Source organism: Triturus cristatus, chromosome 3_1, assembly GCF_964204655.1.
Source record: "Triturus cristatus chromosome 3_1, aTriCri1.1, whole genome shotgun sequence".
In the NCBI taxonomy this organism is placed as follows: domain Eukaryota; kingdom Metazoa; phylum Chordata; class Amphibia; order Caudata; family Salamandridae; genus Triturus; species Triturus cristatus.
This window is the reverse complement of record NC_140583.1, coordinates 309,738,994-309,764,055: the sequence shown is the minus strand read 5'-3', so window position 1 is coordinate 309,764,055 and position 25,062 is coordinate 309,738,994. Positions and strand designations below refer to the sequence as shown.

Genomic DNA, 25,062 nt, shown 5'->3' with positions numbered 1-25,062 from the left:
TTTCTCGACAAGCTGCTTCATTCCGTTCATCATAATCGCATTCCCGTTCCTGAGATCTATTCTCTTCTGACATGCTCATAGGAACAGAACGATTTGCTACAGTGCCTCGTTCACTTTCTACAGTTCTCTCACTCTGACTCTGATTTCTCACTGGCGGTGCCCACATCCGCAAATCTGATCTTGACTCGACCAAAGACCTCGGCCTCACTGATCTCGCATCCGCCTGTCCCCTCGAAGAATCTGATGTAGCTGGCAATGGCGTACTCCATTCTATGGGTTTCGGAGTCTGCTCCATTCCACTCACTGATTCATTTCCCTCGATCCCACTCCTCGCTCCTACAGCTGACTGTGCTAGACTCCCAACTTTCTCTTGATCTGGGTCGTAAACTGAAACAATAGGCCCAATGGTAACCGGTACCTTTAGAGCATCCGGTAACCTCACACCTCTCCCAACCTCAGTGCTTAATACAGACTGATTTTTCATGCCCTCAGTTCCTGTCGAGATTTTCCCTTCTACTCTAGCCTCTGACTGAGTCTGTAATTCACTAGTCCCTTCTGCTGGAGCCGACTTCCCTTCATAAGAGTCTGGATTGTATGGAGGTGGTCTCTCAGACAACAACCTCTCTACTAGACTGTCATCTGTATCGCTGTAATCGTCATCCGCACTCTTTGACTTAGCACTGTCTATCTTCTCCAGTAGTGGGTACAACCTGTCCCCTTCTATAGTTTGTACTCTCCACCTCTTCTCTTGTGCATCCCACCTCACTTCTTGGAATGCCTTAATTGACTTCTTCACCCTTCCCTGACTGCGGTCTCTCTGCATGTCGTGTGCTGCTCTAATCCATGCATGCAATGCCTCAAACTGAGTTGGTCTCGGCAAAGGTTGTAGTGCCGCCATTACAGATTTCAACTGATACAACACTTCCAACCTGAAGGAACCATATCGTGGGAAAGCCAATTCTCCCTCACCTTGGGTCATTTTATGCCAATTTTCAAGCCAAATTATGGTATGCAACCCCACATTTCTTGCCATATAATACGCCGGAGTATCCTCGGGAGGGGCTTTTTCTCACCCACGAGTAACCACATGTTTGTCACCTCTACATAATGCTCGGAAAACCTTAAAACATTTCACGATGAACAGATTTTTGCTTGCGCACAATGTTTTCGTTCACTTCCTGATGTGAAATCCACCAATAGCAACGCGACTCACACCAACCGACCTATCGCAGCGCGGCACCTTCTGACGTCACTTTTCTTCCGCTCGCAGCAGTTCCCCCTCCTTCACACTTCACGTCTCACGCTTGCATTCGTCCCATTCACACGCTGAAATAACCGTTTGTCCCAAACAAGTTATTTCTCTGACTGTCCGTCCACAGACTCTCGAAATTGTCGACCTCAACTGGCAACTGTCTGTCCGCGAACGACCGGACAATTGCCTCTGATAGGTTTCAAATGCTCAAATTCCACGTACAACAACCCACGACCAGCGTTGGTTCCTCACGCACTCACACATTCGCTCCCTATCTCGGTCCGGGTAATCGATGACTTCTCACGATCCCCTTTCGGTGGTCAAAAAAATCTACCTTGGGTGTCTTCTACACCAGAATCACTTAAGCTACTCGACGAGTCTAAGATTTTCCCGGGCTGCGCGCGCTCACAGCCTGATCTCACAATCACTCAACACTCCAACACCGCAAGACATCACACAACAAATTCAACACCGCAATCTACAAACATCTCACCCTATTCATGCCCATCATTTTACCCTCACAGCTCCTGCTTAGCTAAATCCCACACCCATAGTTTTACTCCTACAGCTCCAACATAGATTTTCCCAAACCAATGGTTTTTGCTATATCCACTCCTACATAGGTGATTCCACGCTATACATTTTGGTCCTACAGCTTCTGCATAGATTATTTCACACCAGGTTTTTGCTTCTACCCTTCGAGATCCCAACATAGATTTTCCCAAACCAATGGTTTTTGCTATATCCACTCCTACATAGGTGATTCCACGCTATACATTTTGGTCCTACAGCTTCTGCATAGATTATTTCACACCAGGTTTTTGCTTCTACCCTTCGAGATCCCAACATAGATTTTCCCAAACCAATGGTTTTTGCTATATCCACTCCTACATAGGTGATTCCACGCTATACATTTTGGTCCTACAGCTTCTGCATAGATTATTTCACACCAGGTTTTTGCTTCTACCCTTCGAGATCCCCTGAGCAGATATTTCCCCACTGGTTCCAAGAAGGCCTAAATTGCTGTCATAAATATAAATTGTTTGCACCTATCTGTTCTGTCCAACGTCTCACCCATCAGCAGATTTGCTCATATCTTTAAACCATACATAGGACCATGGTACTTCTACTGGAGCAGTATGTAGACCCACCCCACTGCCTCTCATCATCTAGTCACTGTACTTGGGGGTACTGGTCGCTGATGAACATGGAGTTTAATTAATCCTTTACAGCATAACCATGGGACTCTATAACTAGTTCATCTTGAAGAGGCTGCATCCTGACTCTGGAACAGTCAACAGAGCTCAAGGCAACACACAGGGCAATTTCGTTTGAAAAAAATAGTGGCCCTTGAGTGGTCCCTCATAATATCCTTTTTGTTACCTGTCCCTTTTCCTCTTGTATTATTTTACTTTTTGCTGTCTCATCTATTCTTCTACAATGCTAGTGTCATTAGTGAGCTGGTGTCTTCGCAGAGAGACTTACATACATGTAAGCATCAAATGTCAACGACAACCAAACTCTAGGTATTCTAAAGTGACCAATTAGTGGATCTTTTTAAATGATCAAAATGAAAACACTTTAACCCCCTTTGTTCTTCTGTTGCTTTGTTAATGTAGTTTTTCAGCTTTTATGCGAAGCTTGCAGAAGAAGACGTCTCCATTGTGACGGAAGAGCTTCACCCAGAGTTGGACGACGTGGCAGACGAGGTACTGTAGCATGTTATGTACCTGCATTCATATACTATACAAGACTATGTCTAGGACACTGGTTCTGCTGAGAAAGGTAGCAGTAACATGTCCAATATGAAACAGTGTGGCAATAAGGCCACACTTTATTCATAACTATCCATGCTCCAACCCAGAAGGAAGGGCAGGAGTGTTTTGATACAAACACTTAAAAAGTTCCTGCAAGGAATATGCACAGGAGTCAGATTAAAGCAAACATGACTATGCTTCTCATCATAGATCAATAGATTTCCAGTGATTATTTAGTCTTACACATGGGCTCCCATAATGAGTGACCCTTTATAATCCCTATTATTTCTGTACCCCAGACTTTCCGTTATCAGGGGTCCTGTCCATGCTGGGGCAGGGAATAACCAGATTTGGGGAAATAATACACATAATAATACACAGGAATCGGTGTTTCCTCACTGATTCTCATATGGTTACTTCTGAATGTGTCCGTGATTTCAGTTGATTGCAGGAGCTGAAATCGTTATGTGAAATATACAGAACATATAATTCTGATGGGCACAGTAAAAAAATTTCTGGACACTCATAGTGCAGAACTTGGAGCAAAAGAATACTGTAAAAAAATCAGAACACCCCATTGGTGATTTGCAAAGTGTGGATTAAAGGGATACATCTGTAAAACGCATGCACTCATGGAGGGCTCAAGCATGGAGGCACAAGACAGGGCACTGTGGGGTGGTGAAAAACAAATGGACGAGAGAGAGAGAGAGCGCAACACGGGACGGGAAGGAGGAGAGAAGCACATGATAGACACCACTGGAAAACACATGCACCGCTGGAGGGCTCATGCATGGAGGCACAAGACACAGCCGTGTGGGTGGTGAAAAACAGATGGACGAGAGAGAGCAACACGGTAAGGGGGAGAGAAGGACACCACAAGAAAACACATGCACTCTCGTGGGGTGCTTAAGCAAAAAGAAAATAATAGTTTCCCAGCAGTGGAAGCACACAAGTAAAGAGGCTGTGCTCCAGGGGAGGGACAAATGCAAAATGGATTAGCCATCGAAAAAGCAGCAAGCAAATGAGTGAAAATAAAGGTAACTTATGGTAAGCAATGGGTGGGATGTAAGCCTCCTGTAAGATCGTGGTAGGTTAACCACGTCTAAACTTAACAAGCATTGGCATAGCCAATAGATCTCGCCTTTGGGACCTTATAAGTGTTTAGTTATCCAGCACAATACCCTTGGTGCAACAACATCAACTGTTGCATGGCTAAACACTTATAAGTTCCCAAAGGTGAGACCTATTGGCTATGCCAATGCTTGTTCTATTCTACCACCCATCTATTCCTACCTTTTTATCTCATTCCTCTTGCAGGTTCTTTTTTGACCATTCTTTCTTCAGTTTTCACTTTTTTCTTCCCCTTCTTTCTCCCTTTTGAGCACAAATTAAGCACCGGTTCCAAATCATCATTTGATTTACAGTTTACTTGTAATATCAGAGCAACAGAACTCACTTTGCTTTTCATTGTAGAAAAACACTTCTGTTTTCATTAACGTTTACCTCTGCTAGGTTTCGTTATTTCCATGGAAACCAACGCATCCGTTGTCAAAGCCGGTCCGCTAATTACTCCACGATGGCTGGGATTTAGCATGGTGCTCAATGATGTGAATGCTTTCTTTGCTGTTAATGATTGCTTTCATAAGGGAATTTTTTTATTGCATTTCTACTTGGCGAATCTGCGAGTAGGTACGGTAGACGCGAGTGTTCCGGGGAGCAAGCTCCATTTTAAACAAAATTCAGAGAAGCGACTATTTCCCCTAAGTAAAGCACGTTTCACAAAGGCCGCAGCTGGAATATTGGCATTGAGCTATAAATACACGGTGCGTCACTTTACACCCACGAGGCAAATCCAGGACCGAGGCAGGCGAGGATGGACAGCCCACCTGGCGCGTGCGTCAGCAGCGTCCCTGCGCTTCCTCTCACAGGCGCGAAGCTTCTTTTCCATTTGTTCCCTTTTATGCGCGAGAACCAGCGAAGGATGAAGAAGGAATAAATAGCTTTTGTCATGGACGACTATTTCACGAGTACATTTTTAGTGTCAATGTGTCCCTATTTTCTGTCACCGGGTTGTCTTTTACATCAGAGCGTCATATGGGTACGAGTTCCGTTGTCTTTGTGCTGGTTAGGGAACCAGAAGATATTTCAACAAGAAGATAGACCACCCACTGACGAAAACAAGTGATCTGCCCCTCTGATGACCCGCCCTCCCTCCCGCAAAGGCGCCTGCAGAGCCCCCACTGCTCCCCAGTCCGCTTTCACTTTCGTCCTTTATGAAAGCTTTCTTGTCTTTATGGGGCCATATGTTTGAAACACATGGCCCCATAAAGATAAGAAAAGCTTTTACCACAAACGTAAAGGAACCGAGCCAGTCCAACTGGGACGGCTCTAAAAGAGAAAAGTGTACGTCACTAAACGCTCTTTTCCAATGGCTGGCCACCGTTTAGCATAAACGGTGATGCCAGCCAATGGAAAAGAGGGGCGGGGCTTAAAGCCCACTAGAGAAATCTCCTCTAAATCATTAAATCTCGCCAGCGAGACTGCGCATGTCTGCACAGTCTACGCCATGCGAGACCTAAAAAGGACTATTTGCTTCACGTAATAATATAAACTTACCATTCATCCTTTAGGTGTTTGTAATCACTGTGTTAATTGTTAAAAATGTCACCCCTGATAAGGGGACATCACCTCACATTAAAAAACAAATGGGAAAAGGAGGTCAGCAGCAAATACTTTCTAATTGCTAAGCCAAACATCTGGAGGCGTGTTTTATGAGCTGCAAAATATATATTGAAATATGGGTAAGATGTGTCTCTGGCAATAAAGGGAGCTAGAAATATTTGAAGACAAATTTGTGAAGGTCCCAGTACCCAATATAAAGCCCTGCTCTTTCAAAGGTGTGGCTGACATTGATGAGCTCAGTGTACACACATGGTACAATGCCCACAGGAGCATAATTTTTATACGCTGAAATTTATGGCAGAATGCCACTGTGACTGGACGCTTATGGAAATACATAATTGGGGGCTGATAGAAGGCGTCTATTTAGATTTAATTTAAAATTCAATATGGAACTGCGTGGGGCCTGGGTAATATCAGACATCCTGGCGTGGGGGGAGTGTGGGACAATTGTAGCTAGCGTGGATATGATATGGCTGTGTGACATGCAGAAAATAGAGCTGAGGACATGTAGGGGACAAGTGGGATATCTTATGGGGTATCTTATGGATCATTTATCACTCTATTGTTCTTTAGTGAATGCATATCTGTCATTAGAGAGGAAATGAAAGGAAATGGGTGCATCTTTGCATGAGTAGACCATCCAAAGTCTGTTGTTCTTCAGTGCATGGTAACATTGAAAAGGAAATGAGTGCATCTTTGCAGGTGGAACGAAGACATACAATCAGGGTGATAACTTGGGGAGCAAAATGATTTATAAAAGTTAGAGAATAGCCTCAGTGTGATCAAATGATGCCTAGTGGAACTAAATGCAACCTCATGTAGTTAGGAAGTATGGACCTACAAGACCAGTACAAGATAGAAAGCGAGGTTTTAAAGACCGCCTACAAGAATGTGGATCCCAAGGGGATATCTGATGATCAGTGTACCAGTACAATGGGAAAAGCTGGTGGAATGTTTGGTGCGTTGGAGGAAGATTACAAGTTGCAGAAACCGAAGCTGTGTTACCACTGCATACATCACTGCAGAGTATCGAACACCCGCCTTTTGTCCCTCACTCAGTACCCCATCTCCAGAAGAAACTGATTGGAGCTGGTCTGGAGAATGCTTACCTGGTTCACAAAGGTAAAATTGCACTTTTGAGTAACTTACATTTTTGAGTAAGTTAACTACTTTTTGGCTGTTCACAAAATCTGAGTGTAAATTTACTCCGAAACTGTAACTTGCATGTCTCCACCACACTGAAGAGCGTGGGGCTATACACTTTGAGTATGTTTACTTCATTCTGGCTATTCACAAAATCCAAGTGTAAATTTACTCCCCAAAATTTAAGTTAAGATACATTCGGATTAAAGGCTCTAGAGTGCAAATTACTCAAAGTTGTATAGCCCATAGGTCCTTTAATTTGGTGGATAGCTAAACATGTGTAAACTTACTCAAAAATGAAAGGTACTTTTGTGAATCAGGCCCTGGTTTAGAACTAGTTCATAGTTTGAAATGTTACCCTTTGAACAGGGGTGGGTTACTATCCCTGAGATGGGCTGGACAGGAGCGAAAAATGATGTGGCAGCCAACATGTAAAATCCTTAAAAATTGAAGTAAGAAGTCCAAGTGAAGGTTAAAGAAGTTTATTTCATGAGACACAGTACTGCTCAGTCAAAGTCCAGCAGCAGAATAACAAGGATTCTAATTCCAAATGGAATCAGATCAAACGGCATGGCAGGTGCCAGAGTTAAAAGTACACAGGAGGATTTAAAGGGAAAGGGCAATAGAGAAAAATAACATAATGCAATGCAACACAACATGGCTGTCCTTTTAGGATTAGTCACTGGAATCTAGACACCTTTTTTATCGGTGGTAACTCCACTCCTGGTGCTGCTGGTGAATGCAAGTCCACTATCGGGGGAGGAGGGGCGGGTTCCACATCCTTCCTTTAAGGGACAAAATGCTCCCTAAATGTACATAACTTAAAGCAGAATCCATTTCGGACTAAGTTAAAAATGCTAGATGAAAGGGTATGTAAGGACTAATAAAGAGATACTGAAATTGCTAAATGGGAGGATTAGGAGTAATAATTTTAAGATGTAATATACACACTCATATTATGGGAGCGATTGTTACCACCTACCAACCAAATTAGTGAAGAATGAATCAGCAAATTCTTTAAGAAAAGTGAACAGGGCTGGACTGGCCGTAGCGGGCACCGGGTGTTTCCCCGGTGGGCCGCTAGGGTGGGGGCTGGTTTGGGGTCCCTGGGAGCCATTTTTAGGTCGAGGACTACCGGTCTGCCGAAAGGCAGAACCGGAAGTCGGAGATTTAATGACTTGGAGAAGAGGGGCTTGAACCCGCCCCTCTTCTCCCCTGTTCTCCATTGGCTGGCCTCTTAAATGCTGGCCAGCCACTGGAGAAGAGGTCAGTCACTCCGATTAGGCCCCTTCCTTTTCGGATCGGGGGGCGTGTTTTTTGCGAGAAGTCTCAAGGAGGAGACAACAGCAAAACACGCCCCCGAATCCGAAAAGGACGCTGCGTTTCCTCGCCTTCAGCACCAGACAGTATCGCGCTATTCAAGAAAAAAAAAGTCATGGTGATAGAGCGAGGCACGGCCGCTGGCGCCCGAGGATTTCACTTTAAACTGAAGTTTCCCAGAAGCAGACTAACTCGCCCCTGTGATAGCGTCCTGCAGGAGAGGGGACGATTCTATATAAAAGAGGACCAAGTTCGGGCGATTCTGCCAAAGTCCCCAATCCAACCTGCAGCACCCTGACCGATCAACCCCAATGGATCGACTGAGTTATCGCAATATAACGGGTTACCTCCCTGGGTCAGTGTATCTCCACAGCTCGGTGGATCGCGATCCCTGCTGCCTACAGACAGGTCGGTCACAAGCAGCACAGGAGCGCACAGACATAAAACATGTTGACATCTCCCCCCAGTTACCGCATGCAGCCTGCACCTGAGCGCTAGAGCATGGGGAGGGACAGACGGACAGGCGGCCCCTCACGCCTTGGGTGGCAGCTCCATGGGACTCGGGGGCCGCTGCCCACCGGCTGCCGCTCAAGCCTCCCCGGCGCCCCTGGGCAGGGCTGCGCGCAGCATCGTACAATGGAGGAGAGCGAGGAGGAGGAGCGGGAGGCGCGGCGAGCGGCAGCAGCCTGCGGCGAGCAGCGCGCCCCGCACTTGCCATGAACAGAATAACGCCCAGGCAGCTTCTCTCTGCCCCCGGGCGCCCCGCGTCAAAGGCCCTCCCTGTTTCTTTTGCCCAGTGTCTGTTCTTCCCTCCCCCTCGCCACCGCCTCCTCCTCCTGCTGCTGCTGCCGGCCTGTCCCCCTGCCTCCCGCCCCTCGCGCTGTGCAAGCCGCAGCTCCAGCGGAAGGCTGGTGCACGGGCAGCTCCGGCCCCTCCGCCAAGGAGCTGCCACCGCCGCTGACCAATGGCGGCCTCAGGGGCCTCCCCCTCGCTCCCTGGGCGCGCGCGGCCCCAGACTCACATATCACTTGACTTCTCTCTCAGGAGGTCGGATATGCTAATTCAGGGCCGCTGCAGAGTGTGGCGTGGCAGGCAGCAGCGGCGGCGGCTTTAACGCCCTCCAAAGTTGTTGGCTTAACCCTTAGGAGCCACCGAAGCACCTCGTTAAGAAGTGCCGGCTACTGTTGTCCCGAGCGTGCCCGGAGCTGCAGCCCCCTTCTCTCAGCCCGGAATTTTTACAAAGTGTGAAAAACACAAGCGCTGGGGCAGCCGTGCTCTGTGTGGTAGCCGTGCTCTGTGTGGTAGCCGCCACCATCCTAAAGTGGGATAGTTAAAGGGCAGTTTTAAAGTGCTGGGAAGGATCCCACCAGAAGTACTGACGTTGATTGAGAAGTGGCACCGCTGTCATGAAATGTACAGCTACCCTACTGAACCGAGCCAGTGCTGCCCTTCTCATTAAAGGTAGGTACATGTCCGAGAAGTGCCCGGCTCGGCTATCTTATTTTGCACTAAAGGAGCTCTGGTAGATGTGCCCTTCCTGCGTCATGTTTAGCAGGTTTGCGAGTCCTTCTCTTTTTAAAGAACATCAGGTGTACGTACTGTACCTCTGAAAGTATAGCTCGTCACAGAGAAGTGCCGAAGTTGGTCAGGTGCACGTACTGTACCACTGGAAGCAGAGCTCCTCAGTCAAGAAGTACTAAAGATGGCCAGCTGTATGTACTGTGCCAGAGGAAGTATAGCTCCTCAATAGAGAAGTGCCGAGGTTTACTAGGTGCTTATTAAAGTAACACTGGAAGTATAGCTCCTGCTTGGAAAAGTGCCGAAGTTGGTCAGATACATCTACTGTACCGATGCAAGCAGAGCTCCTCAGTCGAGAAGTGCCAAAGGTGGCCAGGTGCATGTCCTGTACCAATGAAAGTATAGCTCTCAACTGAGAAGTGCTAACTTGAGCATTACGTGTGTAGCATCCTCGCTAGCAAGCAACATTCGTGTTACCCTTACAACATTGTCGAGAATTGCTACTTAGGTCTGTTTAAAATACCCCATTTGTTGAGAAATACCACCGCTGTCCCACCCACTGAAAGTACTACTACAGCTGTGCTGAACAGCGCCAAGAAGAATGTAACTGCTTTCATAGAAACTCAAGGATGTGCTGAGGCGCCACGCCATGAAGATGCAGAAGTGTGAATAAGACGTACCACTATTGCACATCAATAGTGCTGTAATTTCGCTGGGAAGTGCCGGTGCTGCTAAGAAGTGACACCAGTGTCCCATGGAAAGTGCAAGAGCCCCACTGAGAAGTGTCAGTACTGAACTAACATAAAACATCAGCTCTGCTGACCAGTGGCAATATCGATCCATTAGCAAGTCAGCGGTTTGCAGAGACGTTATAAGACACGACAAAGTGTCCAATTGCCCAGAGCCCCACCTTCCAAGGGGACCTGGGAAAGTGAAGTTCATCTCTCTGTCTATCTCTCTTGCTCTACCTTTAACCTGTCATGCACGAGTGTTTGCTATTAGTGGACTTGTATTGGCAGAGAGTTGATAATAAAACAAAAAGTTGTGCCGAACAGGGGCAACACAAATATAACTTGCCTTGGGGTCTCGAAAATCAATAAAAGCGGCACTGCAGCTTTGCAGATAGGCTGTACTGCAATTGTAAAAGGTCAACAACCCCTCTGCTAAGAATGAATGACACTGTCCCAAAAGCTCATCAGCTCCGCAGTAACATTCCACCACTGCCCTGTTCTGAGTACAGTAACGCTGCTGCAAAGGGCAGTGCTGCCCCCTGTTTACGCATAGAAGCCTTAACCAGAAGCCCCATTGAATTACGGAAGCTCTGCGGTCAAGTGTCTTTGAAATCTAGAAGTGCCTGATCCGTGATTCCATCAATTGGCTACTGTCGTGCCTGGCTTATTTGTTTAATAACCGGGCCTGGTTCGCAGATAAACACAACCGTGAACTAAATATAACAAGCATTTACAATGCAATGGTCTCGGCATTGTTAAAGTTAGAGCTATTGGCATTGCTCATGACATTATTTTTCTGTAAAACATCTCTCTCTCTCACACAAAAATAAGACTTATTTTTGTGAGAGAGAGACAGAGATGTTTTAAAAACAAAAATAATGTCATGAGCAATGCCAATAGCTCTAACTTTAACAATGCCGAGACCATTGCATTGTAAATGCTTGTTGTTACCAGGGGTCGGAAATATCGGCCCCCTGTTACAAAATCGGCTGAAACCGGCCCTCGCAAACTGCTCGGCTGTACCTCTCTCACCCAGGGGGTGCAAGCCGAGCAGTTTGCCAGGGCCGGTTTCGGTTCCCAGTCTGGCCCTAAAAGTGAAGAATAAACACAAGACATAAATAGTGCTGAGATAGCAAGCATGAAGCTGGGGACGATTTATGTAGCAGATGTTGTGCATCAAAGTCAGTTCTGTTATCGAATTTATAGAAAGCCATGGGCTTCTAACCAAAGGTGGGCAATAAAAACAGTGGTCATCTGGTCCATATGCAGATTACAGATAACCTTGAGCAATACTCCCAGGTCGGGGACTTTGGTCGCTTACCTTAATGTTTGGGCAATTAATTGATTTGAGTTGTGTAGGGTCATGCACATGGCTTTGCATATGTTCTGTTATATAACGATCATATGACATGGCGTTGCATTGGTTTGGCACATTGAAGGATCATGTGTGGGACCCACATAGTTGCCTGTGCTTTCTATTGAGGATCATTGCATCGTCATATCACTTCTGCTCTACCCCAACAGGTGAAGGCGGCGTTATCTTCTTCCGAGATGGCCATGGCCCGACTTGCTGATCTGAACAAACAGATGGTAGACTATGTGAACAAATCCCGTCCAGCGACTGTCATCCCAAAAAGGTCAGCCCTTAATGTAGCATAACTAAATAAAAGTAATCTTACAAAATGAAGACATGGGACTCTAGTTCTATACTCAAGCGACTGGAGAGAAAATGCTTTCACTTACTTTGCCCTTTGAAAATTCCATTGTTACAAAAGAGTGCATTAAATCTATGTATCAAACTGTCAACCCTGGGATATCAACAGAGAATTGAGTTTACCACCTCCTGACAATTTCCTTCTGATTACTTCATAGACTGTGATCACAAGTTCAGGGCAATATTGTATACCTTATACAAACATAAGTTTGCACACGGATTGGAAGTACGAGTTGTGTGATAATTATAACACCCTTGAAGTTTTCCCCTGATAAACTTTGGCAGGTCAGACCTTTCGCATCCATCAGGAGCAAAGGCCAAGACAAAATGCAAAACATGCAAAATTTGGTATGGTATTCTGTATGTTTGCCTCATTTCAAGTAGAAAACTCAGAATAAGAGGCATTTGCCACACCTGTTAAACACCTCTACCCAGAGTAATGTTGTTTACGAGGAGGGAGGACACCTATTAATAAGGGCCATATAATCACAAACCGTATATTTGCACAGTGTGGTTTCAGAGAGATCTCTCTTAGAGGTTGCCCCAAAGAGCTGAAGTAATCACTGGTCATGAGCTGAGTTCCCCTCACACCCTGAGAAGTGATGCCTCTGCAGAGAAAACATTGCAAGTGAGCACCCATATCGCCCTAAGGGCTGGCCCTTGTTGACAAGTGGTCTTAGGTGATGTGCAGCAGCGGTTCCTCTGCTCAGGCGGAGGAGCGTCATCCCACTACTCTGTGAGCAATTCAAAAAGGAAAGATAAAATGCTAATAATGCACTGTTATTATCATTTTATTTATCCGTACTGACGTAGGTGCAGGTGGGCTGGGATGGCCACAGCAGGGGAAGGAGTGGTGGGCTCTCTCTAAGTGTGCATGACTGTCTTGGGCTAGCCAAACAGTCATGCACACTTAGCATGTTCCCCACCCGGCTGAATTGCACAGCCATGGTGGAGAACATGCACAGGCTTCCAGTACCTGTCTGAGCGCCAAACTGCGGTGCTCAGACCAATCACAGTGCTGCTGTCATGCTGGAAACAGCAGCTTTGTGATTGGTTAGGGGAGCTTGTGTGCTTCTTGCTTCCTGCAATTATGAGTCAACGACCTGCCACCCCCATTAAGTAGCAGTCTCCACTGGTGAAATGTATATTAAACCTAATCTCACTTTCCTGCCTGTATACCCAAATGAAGGGTCAAGATGAAATGTGGATGATTTGATAGTAAATTATATCCCAGCCCTAGAGTTGATGCACCTGGAAAAAGGTCTATTCTATACATTAGGACTTCCTTGTCTTCTCACTCTTAGAAGTGATCCCTTCAATCAGCTTTGCCTCGCCTTTTAAACTGATCTCACCCTGAAGACAACCGTTCCAGATAAAGGCACATGACTGAATGGGCCTGGTCATTTCCTGAGATATTGATCTAGAACTCTACTCACAGAAACATTGTCAATATCTGTCATGCATTTCTTTTTGTAAATAGAGGGTGGGTCTTTTGTGCCCACAATACTCACCACTATGCCAGGTTGAACGAGTGATTGCACAGCACTTTGGCTGGATCCTAATTTGTTAGCATCAAATTCTCCAACCACTATCGAGCCATGGTTTACTCCTGATTTCCCACAGTCTTGTTCAGAGTGAAGCCCCAGATGGGAGGATACTGATGACATGTTTTTCTGCTTTCTTTCAGCAAGAAGTCTGCAGATGACAAGTAAGTAATGCATGTGAGTACTCAAGAATGGCTTCTCCCTGAATGTAAAAACAACAGTTGATGGACAGAATGCAGAACAATGTCATACATTCACCCCAGTACAGAGATCTGGGCCTAAATTCATTGTTTTTTTTGCTCACCATGCCATTCCAGTTTGAACTCAGCCATATGCAAATCAGTCTTGACCCTGTGCCTCATGAGAACAGTCCAGCCCGAACTGCCAAGTCAGGTCCTTCCTGAACTGGAAACAAGCATCCTAGGACCAGTTTGGGGGTTTCACCCCTCTTCAGCCAGGATAGCTTGATTCCAGTGGCATGGAGAGCACGGACCCACGTCTGGGCATACCCGTCCCACTTGGGGTGACAAATGCAAAAACAACAGTTGATGGACAGAATGCAGAACAATGTCATACATTCACCCCAGTACAGAGATCTGGGCCTAAATCCATCGTGTTTTTTGCTCACCATGCCATTCTCCCTGAATGTGCAATGCAATGCACAAGAAGCATCTGGTGTCTCAATCCACAACCTTTCCATCCCCCGTGTTTGCTTTCTCTCAGACTCCCCCGGAGTTTACGAAGGTCACAGCATCCTTAAACCCCAATTTACATAGCCGAGTACATGCCTGAATTCTACACCACTTACTAAACACAGAATACCTTGTGCAGAGTTGTGAGATGAGTGTTTCTATTATTTTTTGGTGGGTGGTTTTGGTTGGTAATCACTTGAAGGATAAGGCTAGCAATACCACTGCTTTATTGCTCACATCAGCTGTCTTGAGTTCACCAGACATAGTTTCCATTCCCATCCCTGCGTCAAAAAAGATTTACCACAAACCGATTCTAAGTGGAAGACTAAAATATGTCCATTTTGGCTAGTGGAATTTTCCTAGCCATTCCATTTTTGTATTTCACCTTTCTCTTGTAGTAGTAAGCCTCTTTGTGTGCTTTCGGTCTTTTCTTTAGCTTAATGGTGGACCAGGCAATAATGCAGGGGCGGTCCTTCGTTTGAGTGGAGAAGCGTCTCCCCACTGGTTGAAATGCCCCTCCATGCCCCGGAATTGAAAAATAAAATGGTAATGAAGTTGGTTTATTACCAGTTTATTTTTCAATATAACCCCGTTCTTATGCTCTTGTCAGTACAGGGGCGGGCCACTCTGAGTTGCAGCAGGGAGGAGGGAGGGCTGCCTGGGCACTTTTCAAAGTGTACATGTCTTTTTGGCCGTCCGTCTTGCTATAGCCAGCCAGACATGCACACTTCGAAAAGTGCAGGGCTCCAGTGTCCTTGGGAGCAGCGAGGGAGGCCATTCCCTCCAATCAGGGTGCTGCTCTCACAGCACGCGAGCAGCGACAGAATTGGGTAAGGCACTTATCAAAGGCTCACGCTGCAGGATGAAGACGTACAGCGAGGAAGGGGTCGGGCAGATAAGTTTTTTTTGTTGTTTTTTTACCCACCACCCATTTGTCCGCCCCTCCATTCCCCTAATGGAGCTCCATGCATGTGCATGGAGTATATTATTTCATCTACTGGAACACCCTCCATATGATATTGCGGTGAATGCTAGACAGAATCATGCATTGGTAAAGCGAGTAGGTCTGGCCTTGGCAGGCTGGTGCTGCGGTTAATTTTTTTCCATTAAAGCACATGCTGCGAAAATAAAAAGAAAAAAAAAGAAACCTACTGCTGCCTAAACATGACGGTTATAGGCTCACAATGCAAATTTCAAATTAAAAGGCACATATCATTTTATGCTTTTTAAATGTTCCCATGTTTTTATACCAGTGTGAAAGTCTCCTGGTTCCACGGTTGATAATTTGGTCCTAATAAAGCACATTAGCTCCCTAAGACTCACATGTCTGTTTGTTTCCTTTAGTGTGGCCATCCTGCGCCTTCTGTTTAGATCCACAGTATATCCATGTGGAGGCTGTACAGTGAATGACCTCTGGGCTTTGCCTTACAGGAGCCGCAAGAAATTGGAGAAATCAATGGAGCAGGCCAGGGATGACATCATGCGGTTGACCAACAAACTCTTGCAGGCGCAGGAAGGTATGTGGGACAGAGAACTTCAGAGATTGGTGGACACATAAGGGCTCATTTATCACTGTCTCTACAATGATGGTGCTCTGGGGGAGCTGCACTGCAATGGATCCATGAAGTGAAGTACTTGTAGACTCCTCTCTTCATGAATTTGTTTCCCTGCCCTTGAATTTCCCTATCTGTATTTTGTTGCTTCGTTTCTAAAGTAAAAAGATTCTATAAATAAAATATTTAATAAACGCTTTTTGGGAATAAATGATTTTGTTTGATTTTCCAAACAAACCACGTGAAAGCCTGGCAAGGTTATTCTAGAAATGCACTGCTGCAGAATTTGCCAGTTAAGATCTTAGCTAATTGGTCATTAGTAGGAGAAGGTCAAACCCAGGCTCTTTTTTCAGTTTTAGGACTTGAGAGGCAGTGTGAGAACAAGGCCCTTACTAGAGAGATGAGCCCCCTCCACCCCTCCAGAGTCCTCGTTAAAGGCACAGGCCCTGCAAGTGAGTTTGGGATTGGGTTAGTAAATCCTGCAGTCCCCAATGAGCAGCCCATACAAACGCATGAGAGGGCTTACGAGGGACAGGTGCCGCAGGCCCTGTGCTCCCAGCCCTCATTTGTGTCTGGCTGGGGATGCTCTAACATATTATAATTCTGTTAGAAATATATGTAAAAGGAGGAATTGAAAAATTGGCTTTAATGACAGCGATGGAGCCATAAACTGAGTACATGATGTGTTCTGGTTGATGATTCATTTTTTAATTCTAGAGATCTCAATTATCCAGGAACCAGGTATCCTGGTCCTAATGGTAATGGACTTAAGGCATTCCAGTGTTTAAGCCAGTGAGAAGAGAAATATGTTCAGTAGCTCGCGAGAATAATGAAGGGAAGTTGTCGAGTGGAGTGAAAAAGAGTCGACTGTTCCACCACTTAGCTCGTCTGAACTTAGGAACTTGGGGAGCTTTAAATGGAGAGATTTTGCAAAATAGCCGTAAAAAACCTACTGAGGATCAGCTCGATAACACATGCACAAAGATTTAAACAGGCGATGACATGTACTCAAAGATGTTAAAAGGTTGCGTTTCCGAATTGGTAGACATTGTAAGTGCCTTGAAATAATTATATATGTGTACACGCTTTTTCAATTTCATTCTAAGGTTGGCTGCAGAGGCTTAGACAATCTAGAGATGATGCAAGATATCCCAGAACCGCTCCAAAAAAGAGTTTCAGTAGTCCGTCTCAGATATAAAAAAAAATGAAGGCCTGGACCACCAGGTTCTGGTAATTGGATGGAAGGAAATTAATACTTTTCTCAGAACATTTAAGAGAAGAAAGTAGGTGGATATCAACATATTAATATGTTCCTTGAAGGTTGGATGGGAATCGGAAATGATAAGTTGTGGGCAATTGACTGAGGAGGAAGGGCAGAGCCCAGCTCTTTAGGCTGCCAATCTGGACCCCAAACAGGTGAGACCAAAACAGAAGAAAGGTACAGCATCCATCCAAAGGGCAATGGCAAGTATGCAGTCTCTGAAATGAGTTTGAAAAGAAAATGTATCTACATAAAGATTCAGATTGAGTTTGGTATCGTCACCGTAGGAAAACGTCTGAGATCGAAGAATTGCATCAGAGAAACGAATGGGGCTGTATCATGTTTGAAAAGAGTGTGACTCAAGGCAAGGACCCGAGGAACCCCACAAGTGATGGTTTTAAAATCTGATTGCAATGTAGAAAGTTACACTGTTTGGAACAGATCTTTGAAACAGGAGTCAAGTCACTTGAGGTCAAAGCTACCCAGCCCAGTCCCTCAAAATCAATGTAGGAGGATGGGTGGGGAAACCATATCCAATGCTGCTGAAAGGGGCAACAAAATAATGGCAGCCTCCCCTTTTACATGCATAGTTCATTAGAAATTCCAGATCGAACTGTTTCCTTTACAAAGGAAGGGTGAAAATCGATTGTTCCAGATCCAGGCAACAGTTAAGCTCCAGGGAAGTGGAAAGTTGTGATTTAACTAAACTTTCAAGGACCTTAGCAAGAGAAGGCAGCAAGGAAATACCCCTATTATTGGCGAGTACAGGATTTTTTTAGCAGTGGTATAACTAGAGATTTCTTCTAAATCTCAATCACTATTAAATGTAAATTGATACTTGTATAGCGCACTACTCACCCGCAAGGGTCTCAAGGCGCTTGTACGAATACCACTGTGGAACCCATCCTGGCTTTCCCTGTGAGGCGTCCACTCCTGGGCACCCCCAAAGTGGAGGCCAGGCATCCTTAGCGTTGTGGGGGCCGTTGTGGAGATTAAGCAAGCTATGGCCCAGAGTTGCAGAGTGGGACTCCATGATTGGAATGGCACCGAGGCGAGAATTATCAGGTCCATGGAATTTTTGGCCCAAGACCCACCGAGGCGGGGAATTGAACCCTGGTACCGGGCTAGACCTCTGCATCAGGGTCTGCCGCTCTAATCATTGAGCCACACTTCTCCACTATTGCTAAAAAAGATTACAAAGCTTAGAGAACTGGACTAATAACTGGAGCAAACTTTTTCATAATTTTCACCAGGGAGGTAGCTGGGGGTGGGGGGAGGGGGGAGATGAGGGTAGTGGTAGAACTTTCTTTCCGGTCCGCATGCACATCAGCATGCCTGCCTCACCTCCCTCTCTACTGCTTAGTGGAGATATGTTAATTTATTAAAAGGATGTAAACATTGTTTGCATACACTTAAGTCAAACTAGATTGACTTTCAATAATAGAAAATTCAATTTCACAGATCAGCAATGGTCTTATTCTAATATATGATGTCAACAAGTTGCAAGCAACTTTTCTCTTGATTTACAGACTGCGCCAGTCATGGCTGTTTCATTTTTACCAGTTCTGTGAACAGCTAGGCTCACTTTGTCTTCACGAGTATAGGTTAATTGTCCTAGGAGACTTAAATGTGTGGCTAGAAGCATCAATTGGATATGTATTCCATTTTAAAGTACACATAAAATGTCTAACTTTAAACTTACCTCTGTACTCCCCACTCATTCTGCTGGTCTTTTAATTGACCCTATGTTTCCTAATTTTGAGAAACATTAGTGTCCGGATTTAATTCCCATGTCTTGCACAGATCGTTTTGCCCTGCCTTTTTGCCTTCATGTCGCTTCTTCGAAAGTGCACACATTCCTGGAAAGGATTTCCACCTCATGATATAGGAAGCAAAGCTTGCCTAAAAATTAATAATCAGCCTCAAGCGAATGATGCCCTCAACCCTAACAAATAACTCGATACATTTTACAACCGTATTTTGAAGTTCTTTTTTGATACTCTGCCAATGAAGATGTGTCCAAATCTATGCGAAGGATAATAAATCTTTGGTTCACTGAGGCACTCACAAAAAGTAAATTAGAACTTTGAAAAGTGAACTACAATGGCCTATAACTTCTAAAAAGGAAGTAAAATAAAAATGTACTATACAAGCCACAGAATATTATAAAATAATTAAGTTTGCTAAACAAAATATCTTTTGATTTCACTTACACGCGCTCCTAATACGTATAGTAAAATCTTGCCATATGGGGAGACTACCCTCCGCTTACTGTTACGCGAACAGCTTTCCACATTTTTTATTGAAAAGATCAACCCAATTAGACTAGATATCAAAGCAGAATCAGTAGGACAGCTGCCCTGTACAAGCTATTTCCCTATTTGCTGTAAAGTTGTCTAATGGACAGTGGTGGAACTATGTACGTGTAGATTTGGGAAACACAATCCCTCATACTGTTGATAATGAAGTAGCGGTCCCTGGAAATCATGCTCCTCATCAGGGTATCGACCAGTCTAAGTTAACCATTCAACGTGAAAAACTAAATTCTAAAGTACCGTCCAAATTCAGTGATTACATTGTAGGTTGATTTCTTGTTGCTGCTTTTCATGTATCTAGTTTGATTTATTTACAGATGAAATTGTATAGCACTACCATACTCTAAGAAGAGATTAAGAGTGAATTGTTTTTAAGTGTTTTATTTTCATAGTTTTGCACTTTTTTTTGTTTTTTCTCATTTCTTATGTTTACTTTATTGTTGGCAAAGGGGGAGGTGCCTTGTGTGGCCATACGTGTCCTGCCTGGGTAGCCTTACTTTCTCTGTTCGGTAGTAGGATGTTGAGGCTCAGCGATGTCAACCTTCTCAAGAGAGCGAGAGGGAGAAATGTATTACAAGGTGGTTGGGAGGAGCTATGTTTACCTGTGACAGCTGCCTATTGCTTAGTAACTTTGTTCAATAAATACCAGTTACTCATGTTACCTGCCTCCGATGCGACATTCATGCAATACATACTTGCCAAACTTACTAATTTAGGAAGTAGGCTACTACATTTCAGGCAGCCCTACAGCATACCTGATTAAATGACTGTCCACTACTTTTTAGGCCCTGAAAGAACCATTACTGTGAGGAAGCTTTTGTGTATTAATCAAAAGATGTAATTATTAACAGTGTATAGTATATACAGAATAGTAATCTACACTTGAATACACACATGTGCACTGACATGATACTATTGCCTTTGAAACTATTTTATTATGAATTGGTACAGTGTATTTTCCTGGCTTATGCTAAGTAGGCCTCAATTAGATCTCAACACTATCTTTTTCAAATGAATGTCATATTAACTGTTATTTATTTCTGCAGTACATAGTCAAGTAAATGATGATTGTTTATTTGTGAATGACACTATTCTCACTAGCTTGGGCTCACTAATGTAATATTTTTTCAAGAATCTTCCGCTTGTATGCAATATTATATTTATTGACAAGGGTTCATTGTTATTTATTTATTTATTCATAGATTTATAAGGCGCACAGCTACACAACAAGGTTTTCTGGTGCAGAGCAGGGCCATACGCAAGCCACACATTGCAGAAGGAGCACAGAACGGGTTATGGTTAGTTGTAAAGGAAGGTCTTTAATTTCTTACGGAAGGCTAAAAGCGAATTAGATAACCTAAATTGCAACGGAAGAGAGTTCCACAGTTTGGGGCAAAGATAGGCGAGAGAGCGGCCTCTCATACGAGTGAGACAGACTCTGGAAACAGAAAATAGAGAGAAGCTTGCTGATCTCAGCTGTCAAGTGGGCAAGTAGGGTTTGACCAGACTTTGTATGTAGGGGGGCGCCAGTCCATGTTTGGCCCAGAACATGTAGCATACGGCCTTAAACTCAACGCATTTGTTTACCTTGAGCCAATGGATTTGATGGAGCAGCGGTGAGACTGAGGCATATCGAGGCACCTGGAAAAGAAGGCAGGCGGCTGCATTTTTAGAATGACCTGTAACTTCGATTGCTCAAAGTTCAGTTCCATCTACAATTTATTTGAAGTTGGACAGGTACAGAGAGCCGCCTTGGTCAGCAGCGTCCCAAGGCACCAGGAGCAACTGCCGCACCGAGAACACTCATAGCCAAAGGCCCTGATGAACACTCTATATGACCTCACACCGAGGCATCACCACACATTGCCATTGTCATGTCTGGAAATCACCAACGCCTGCATTACTGTTCTCTGGGCGGCAGGTGGAATTACTCAGAGGATTTTTTTTAGCCACTTGAGAACCACAAAGCAGGTCGCGGTGACACAGACACCTGGGCTCTGAGGGAGAGATTGTTGTCAATAATAAAACCGAGGTTCTTCACTTTAGAGACCGGAGACGGTAAATGTCCTAGAGTGTCAGGCTAATGGGTAATTCCCAAAGAAAGTTCGGGGTTGTTTCCCAAAATGAGGACCTCAGTTTTAGTACCGTTCAGCTTCACGGCGTTTCTGGACATCCACAAAGAGATATTGCTCAGTGGGAGCTGGAGCAAGGAAGAGTCCTGATGCTGAGCAGCTGAAAGAGAGAAGATGATCTGGGTATCATCTGAGTAGGAAAAACTAGTCCGTCCCGACTTCTCCGCAATGTCTGCCAGAGGGCAAACGTAGAGATTAAAAAGAAGAGGGCTTAAAATCGAGCCCTGCGTCACTCCTGAAGTTAGAGCTACTAGATTTGATTTAGTGGTTTGTGAGAAGACTTAGAACGAGCGATCTTTTAAAAAGAGATCAGCCACCACAAGGCCACACCCACAATGCCTGAGGCTTCAAGACAATCAATCAAGATGGAATGTGACTCCTTTTCAAATGCCGCGCTCAGATCCAGTAAAATGAGAGCTGCCGTGCAACCACAATCAAGCTGTTGTCTGAGATATTCAGTGACCCCAAGCAAAGCTGATTCGGTGCTGTTACCAGATCGAAAGTCAGATTGTGACGGATGAAATAGATTGTGAGTAGCCACGTGAGAGGAGTGTTGGGAGTTGATTTGCCTTTCCAGGACTTTAGAGAAGACAGAAAGGAGGGAAATAGGATGATAAGTAGCAGCGAGGATCAAAACGGGTCTTTTTCAGTAGGGCGACAACTAAAGCATTTTTCCAGTTCTGTAGAACTAGACCAGAGCTTAAGGCGGTGTTGAGAAGATTAAGAATCACATTAAGGACTGACTCGTCCAGGAGTCTGAGCTTGGATGGGGAAGAGGGTCAAGTGGGGAGCTGGACTTGATAGTTCCCAGCGAAGATTGAAGAGTGACCAAGTCTAGAGGGAGCCAGGCCCCGGTTTGTCGAGTCTCGTCAGAAGAGGTAGCCTTAGGGAGTATATCAGCCTGATCAGCATGAGAAGCAGCATGAAAGATAAAGTTACCTTGATGGGAAGAGTCGGAATCAAGCTGGCGGTGAATAGACTCTACTTTATTAAGAAAAAAGTACGCAAGCTTGTTGCACTGATGTAGTGAGAGTGAAGGAGAAGGCAGAGAAATACTAGCTGCTGAAAGTTGTTTCACAACCTTAAATGGGGATTTTTGCCAGTGTTGAGAATTCGTAATCTGTTCCGTAAAGAAAGTAGCGCAGTCTGATCTACACAGAGCAATGCATTTTTTCAGTGCTGTCGGGTAAACTAGCTTAGCCTCTGGCGCGTAGTGCTCCCTCCATTGCCTTTCTAAAACTTTGCAATGTTTTTTATCTTGTTTGAGGGAGTCTGTGAACCAGGGGCGGGAGGATGTACTCTTAGTTGAGGTTTGGCTGACAGGGGAAAGGTAGATTTAATAGCCTCTAAAAGCCAGTGATGCACAGAAATTTGATCAGGGTCGGGTTGGGATACAAGGCAAGGGATTGTGTTTAAGAGTGCTCATTTAACACTGGCATATCAAATTTGAACAAATTCCTGGATTTTGGCGTTAAAGTAGGTCGAGTAAAAAGGACCAGGACAGAGGTGATGATAAAAAGAAAAGCAAAGTGGTCAGACCAGCTGAGTTGAATAGGAAGTGCAGCAGAGAAGGTAGACAGATTGGAAAACATTGGGTCCAAGAGGTGTCCTACTGAGTGAGTAGGTGAAGAGTTATTAAGCTGGAGGTTAAGAGTCTTCAAGTCTTCTATGAGAACTAATGGCGATTTATTATTGGAGTCCTCAAGATGAAAGTTGAGCTCACCATGCACTGAGAAATTTGCCACCCGGAGAATATGGGGGGGCCAGTGAGTCAGCAAGAGATGCACCTCAATTGTTAGAAGGTCCTGAGGGCGAAAAATAAGAGCACCCGAAAAGGTGAATTTGAGGGAGAAAGGGATAGAGAAGAGTATGACTTCACAGTTAGGAATCAGGAGTTCCTCGATTTGACAATTGTTGAGTTTCTTAAAGACAATGGCGATACCGCCGCCGCCTATTTAATGGGGTCTATTAATACCGAACACCGCAAAGTTGTCCGGGAGTGCAGCGATCACAGCAGGCATGGACCCATCATGAAGCCAGGTTTCGGTAAAGAAAACCACATCAGGATCAGTATTAGCAGGAAAGTTTAATAGATGCAGCTGGTGTTTGGGAAGGGGGCGGCAGTTGAGGCTGAAACAGCAAAATTCATTCGGTATTTGAAAATCAGCTTCGGCATATGCAGGGGGGCATGGTGCCTCTGCGCAGGTAAGATGGTCAGAGCCTGCCCGCTGCTGGGAGCTAGAGGAGCTATCAAACTGGCAGCTAGTGCAGTACATAGGGCAGGTAGTAGGATCAAAGACCTGGCATCGGGCCTTGGGTGTTGGTCTGGCCAGAGGGGAGTAAGTTCTGGGGGTTTGCTAGAAAGGGGCAGGGGTTCTGGCCCCAGACGGGGCAGTATATATAAGTAGTTTGTTCCGGCACTTCCGGATGACATTAGGACTGAATGGCTGACTCGGTATTAATTTACTGGGTCAGTGCTTAGGTGGTAGGGCTGTATGATAATTTTAACATTCTTATTCTGATTTATACAAAATGTATTTCTTTGCAAAAGCCTCAATGGTTCTACAGTTTCTCTGATATTCCTTGAGGAAATTTCCGATATAAACCCTTTATTTTGGGAGTGGGTCAGACACCTTTCCTATGTTAAAGTGGATGATTTCTTACTGGTTTTGCTGCATATTTGGGACCTAGCCAAATTTCGATTAGAATTCGGTATTGCCCTATTACTGAGAGCCTTCATGGCAAAGACTTTATGCATTTAAATGAGATTTGCTGCATCTATGCTTAAATATTTCTGTATTGTACCTTTAACATTTTTGTAATAAAGTTTTAAAAAAATTAAGTACGCCCTAGAACTCACTTATTGAGTCGGTCTTTTGTTATTCGATTATATTTTTTTTAATGCAGCTTTGTACCTAATCTTGGGACACATTGCCTCATGAAATAGCAGTGGCGTAGCTAGGCCTTTTGCCGCCTGTGGAGGCTCCTGCGTTTGATGCCCGCAGCGGCCGAATGTAAGAGTGGGGGGCTACCGATCTCTCCCGTGACGGCCGTACATGAGAGCGTGAGGGGGCCACCACCTCCCAAACTTGTGCCACCCAAAGCAGACTGTTCCACCTGCTCCCCCTCCCCCCCCCCCCGCTTTGCCATTGTGAAATTGAGGTTAACACTGTCCCCGACCCACCCAACCGGTGGGAGTGTTATTCAGATGTAAGATTTTAGGGGTACAGCACGCTCACAACTGTGCACGCAAAGAGCAAGAAAAAAATGAAAATAATTCGGGCAGGGGGTGAGGTGTAGTAGCTGATCAGCTCCTGTTGTACAAAATCAAGCCAAGTAAGTAGCACTCTTGCAACCTTCAAATGGCTAAAGTTTTGATTTTTGTGTAACCGAAGGTAAGTCTCGAAATCACCTTTGTTGCGCGCTCATTGCCCATTTCTTACATTTA

The 25,062-nt window shown here is 44.9% G+C and overlaps 1 protein-coding gene across 1 annotated transcript in view; it reads left to right on the top strand.

Annotated features, from left to right (window-relative positions):
* Window positions 1–25,062, top strand: part of LOC146860159 (uncharacterized) — a 330,246-nt gene that overhangs the window by 82,240 nt on the left and 222,944 nt on the right. Inside the window, exons 5-8 of the mRNA XM_085646318.1 lie at window positions 2,872–2,961; window positions 11,928–12,040; window positions 13,805–13,825; window positions 15,785–15,870. Coding sequence (XP_085502444.1) covers window positions 2,872–2,961; window positions 11,928–12,040; window positions 13,805–13,825; window positions 15,785–15,870 — 310 coding nt within the window. The remainder of the gene's footprint in view (window positions 1–2,871; window positions 2,962–11,927; window positions 12,041–13,804; window positions 13,826–15,784; window positions 15,871–25,062) is intronic.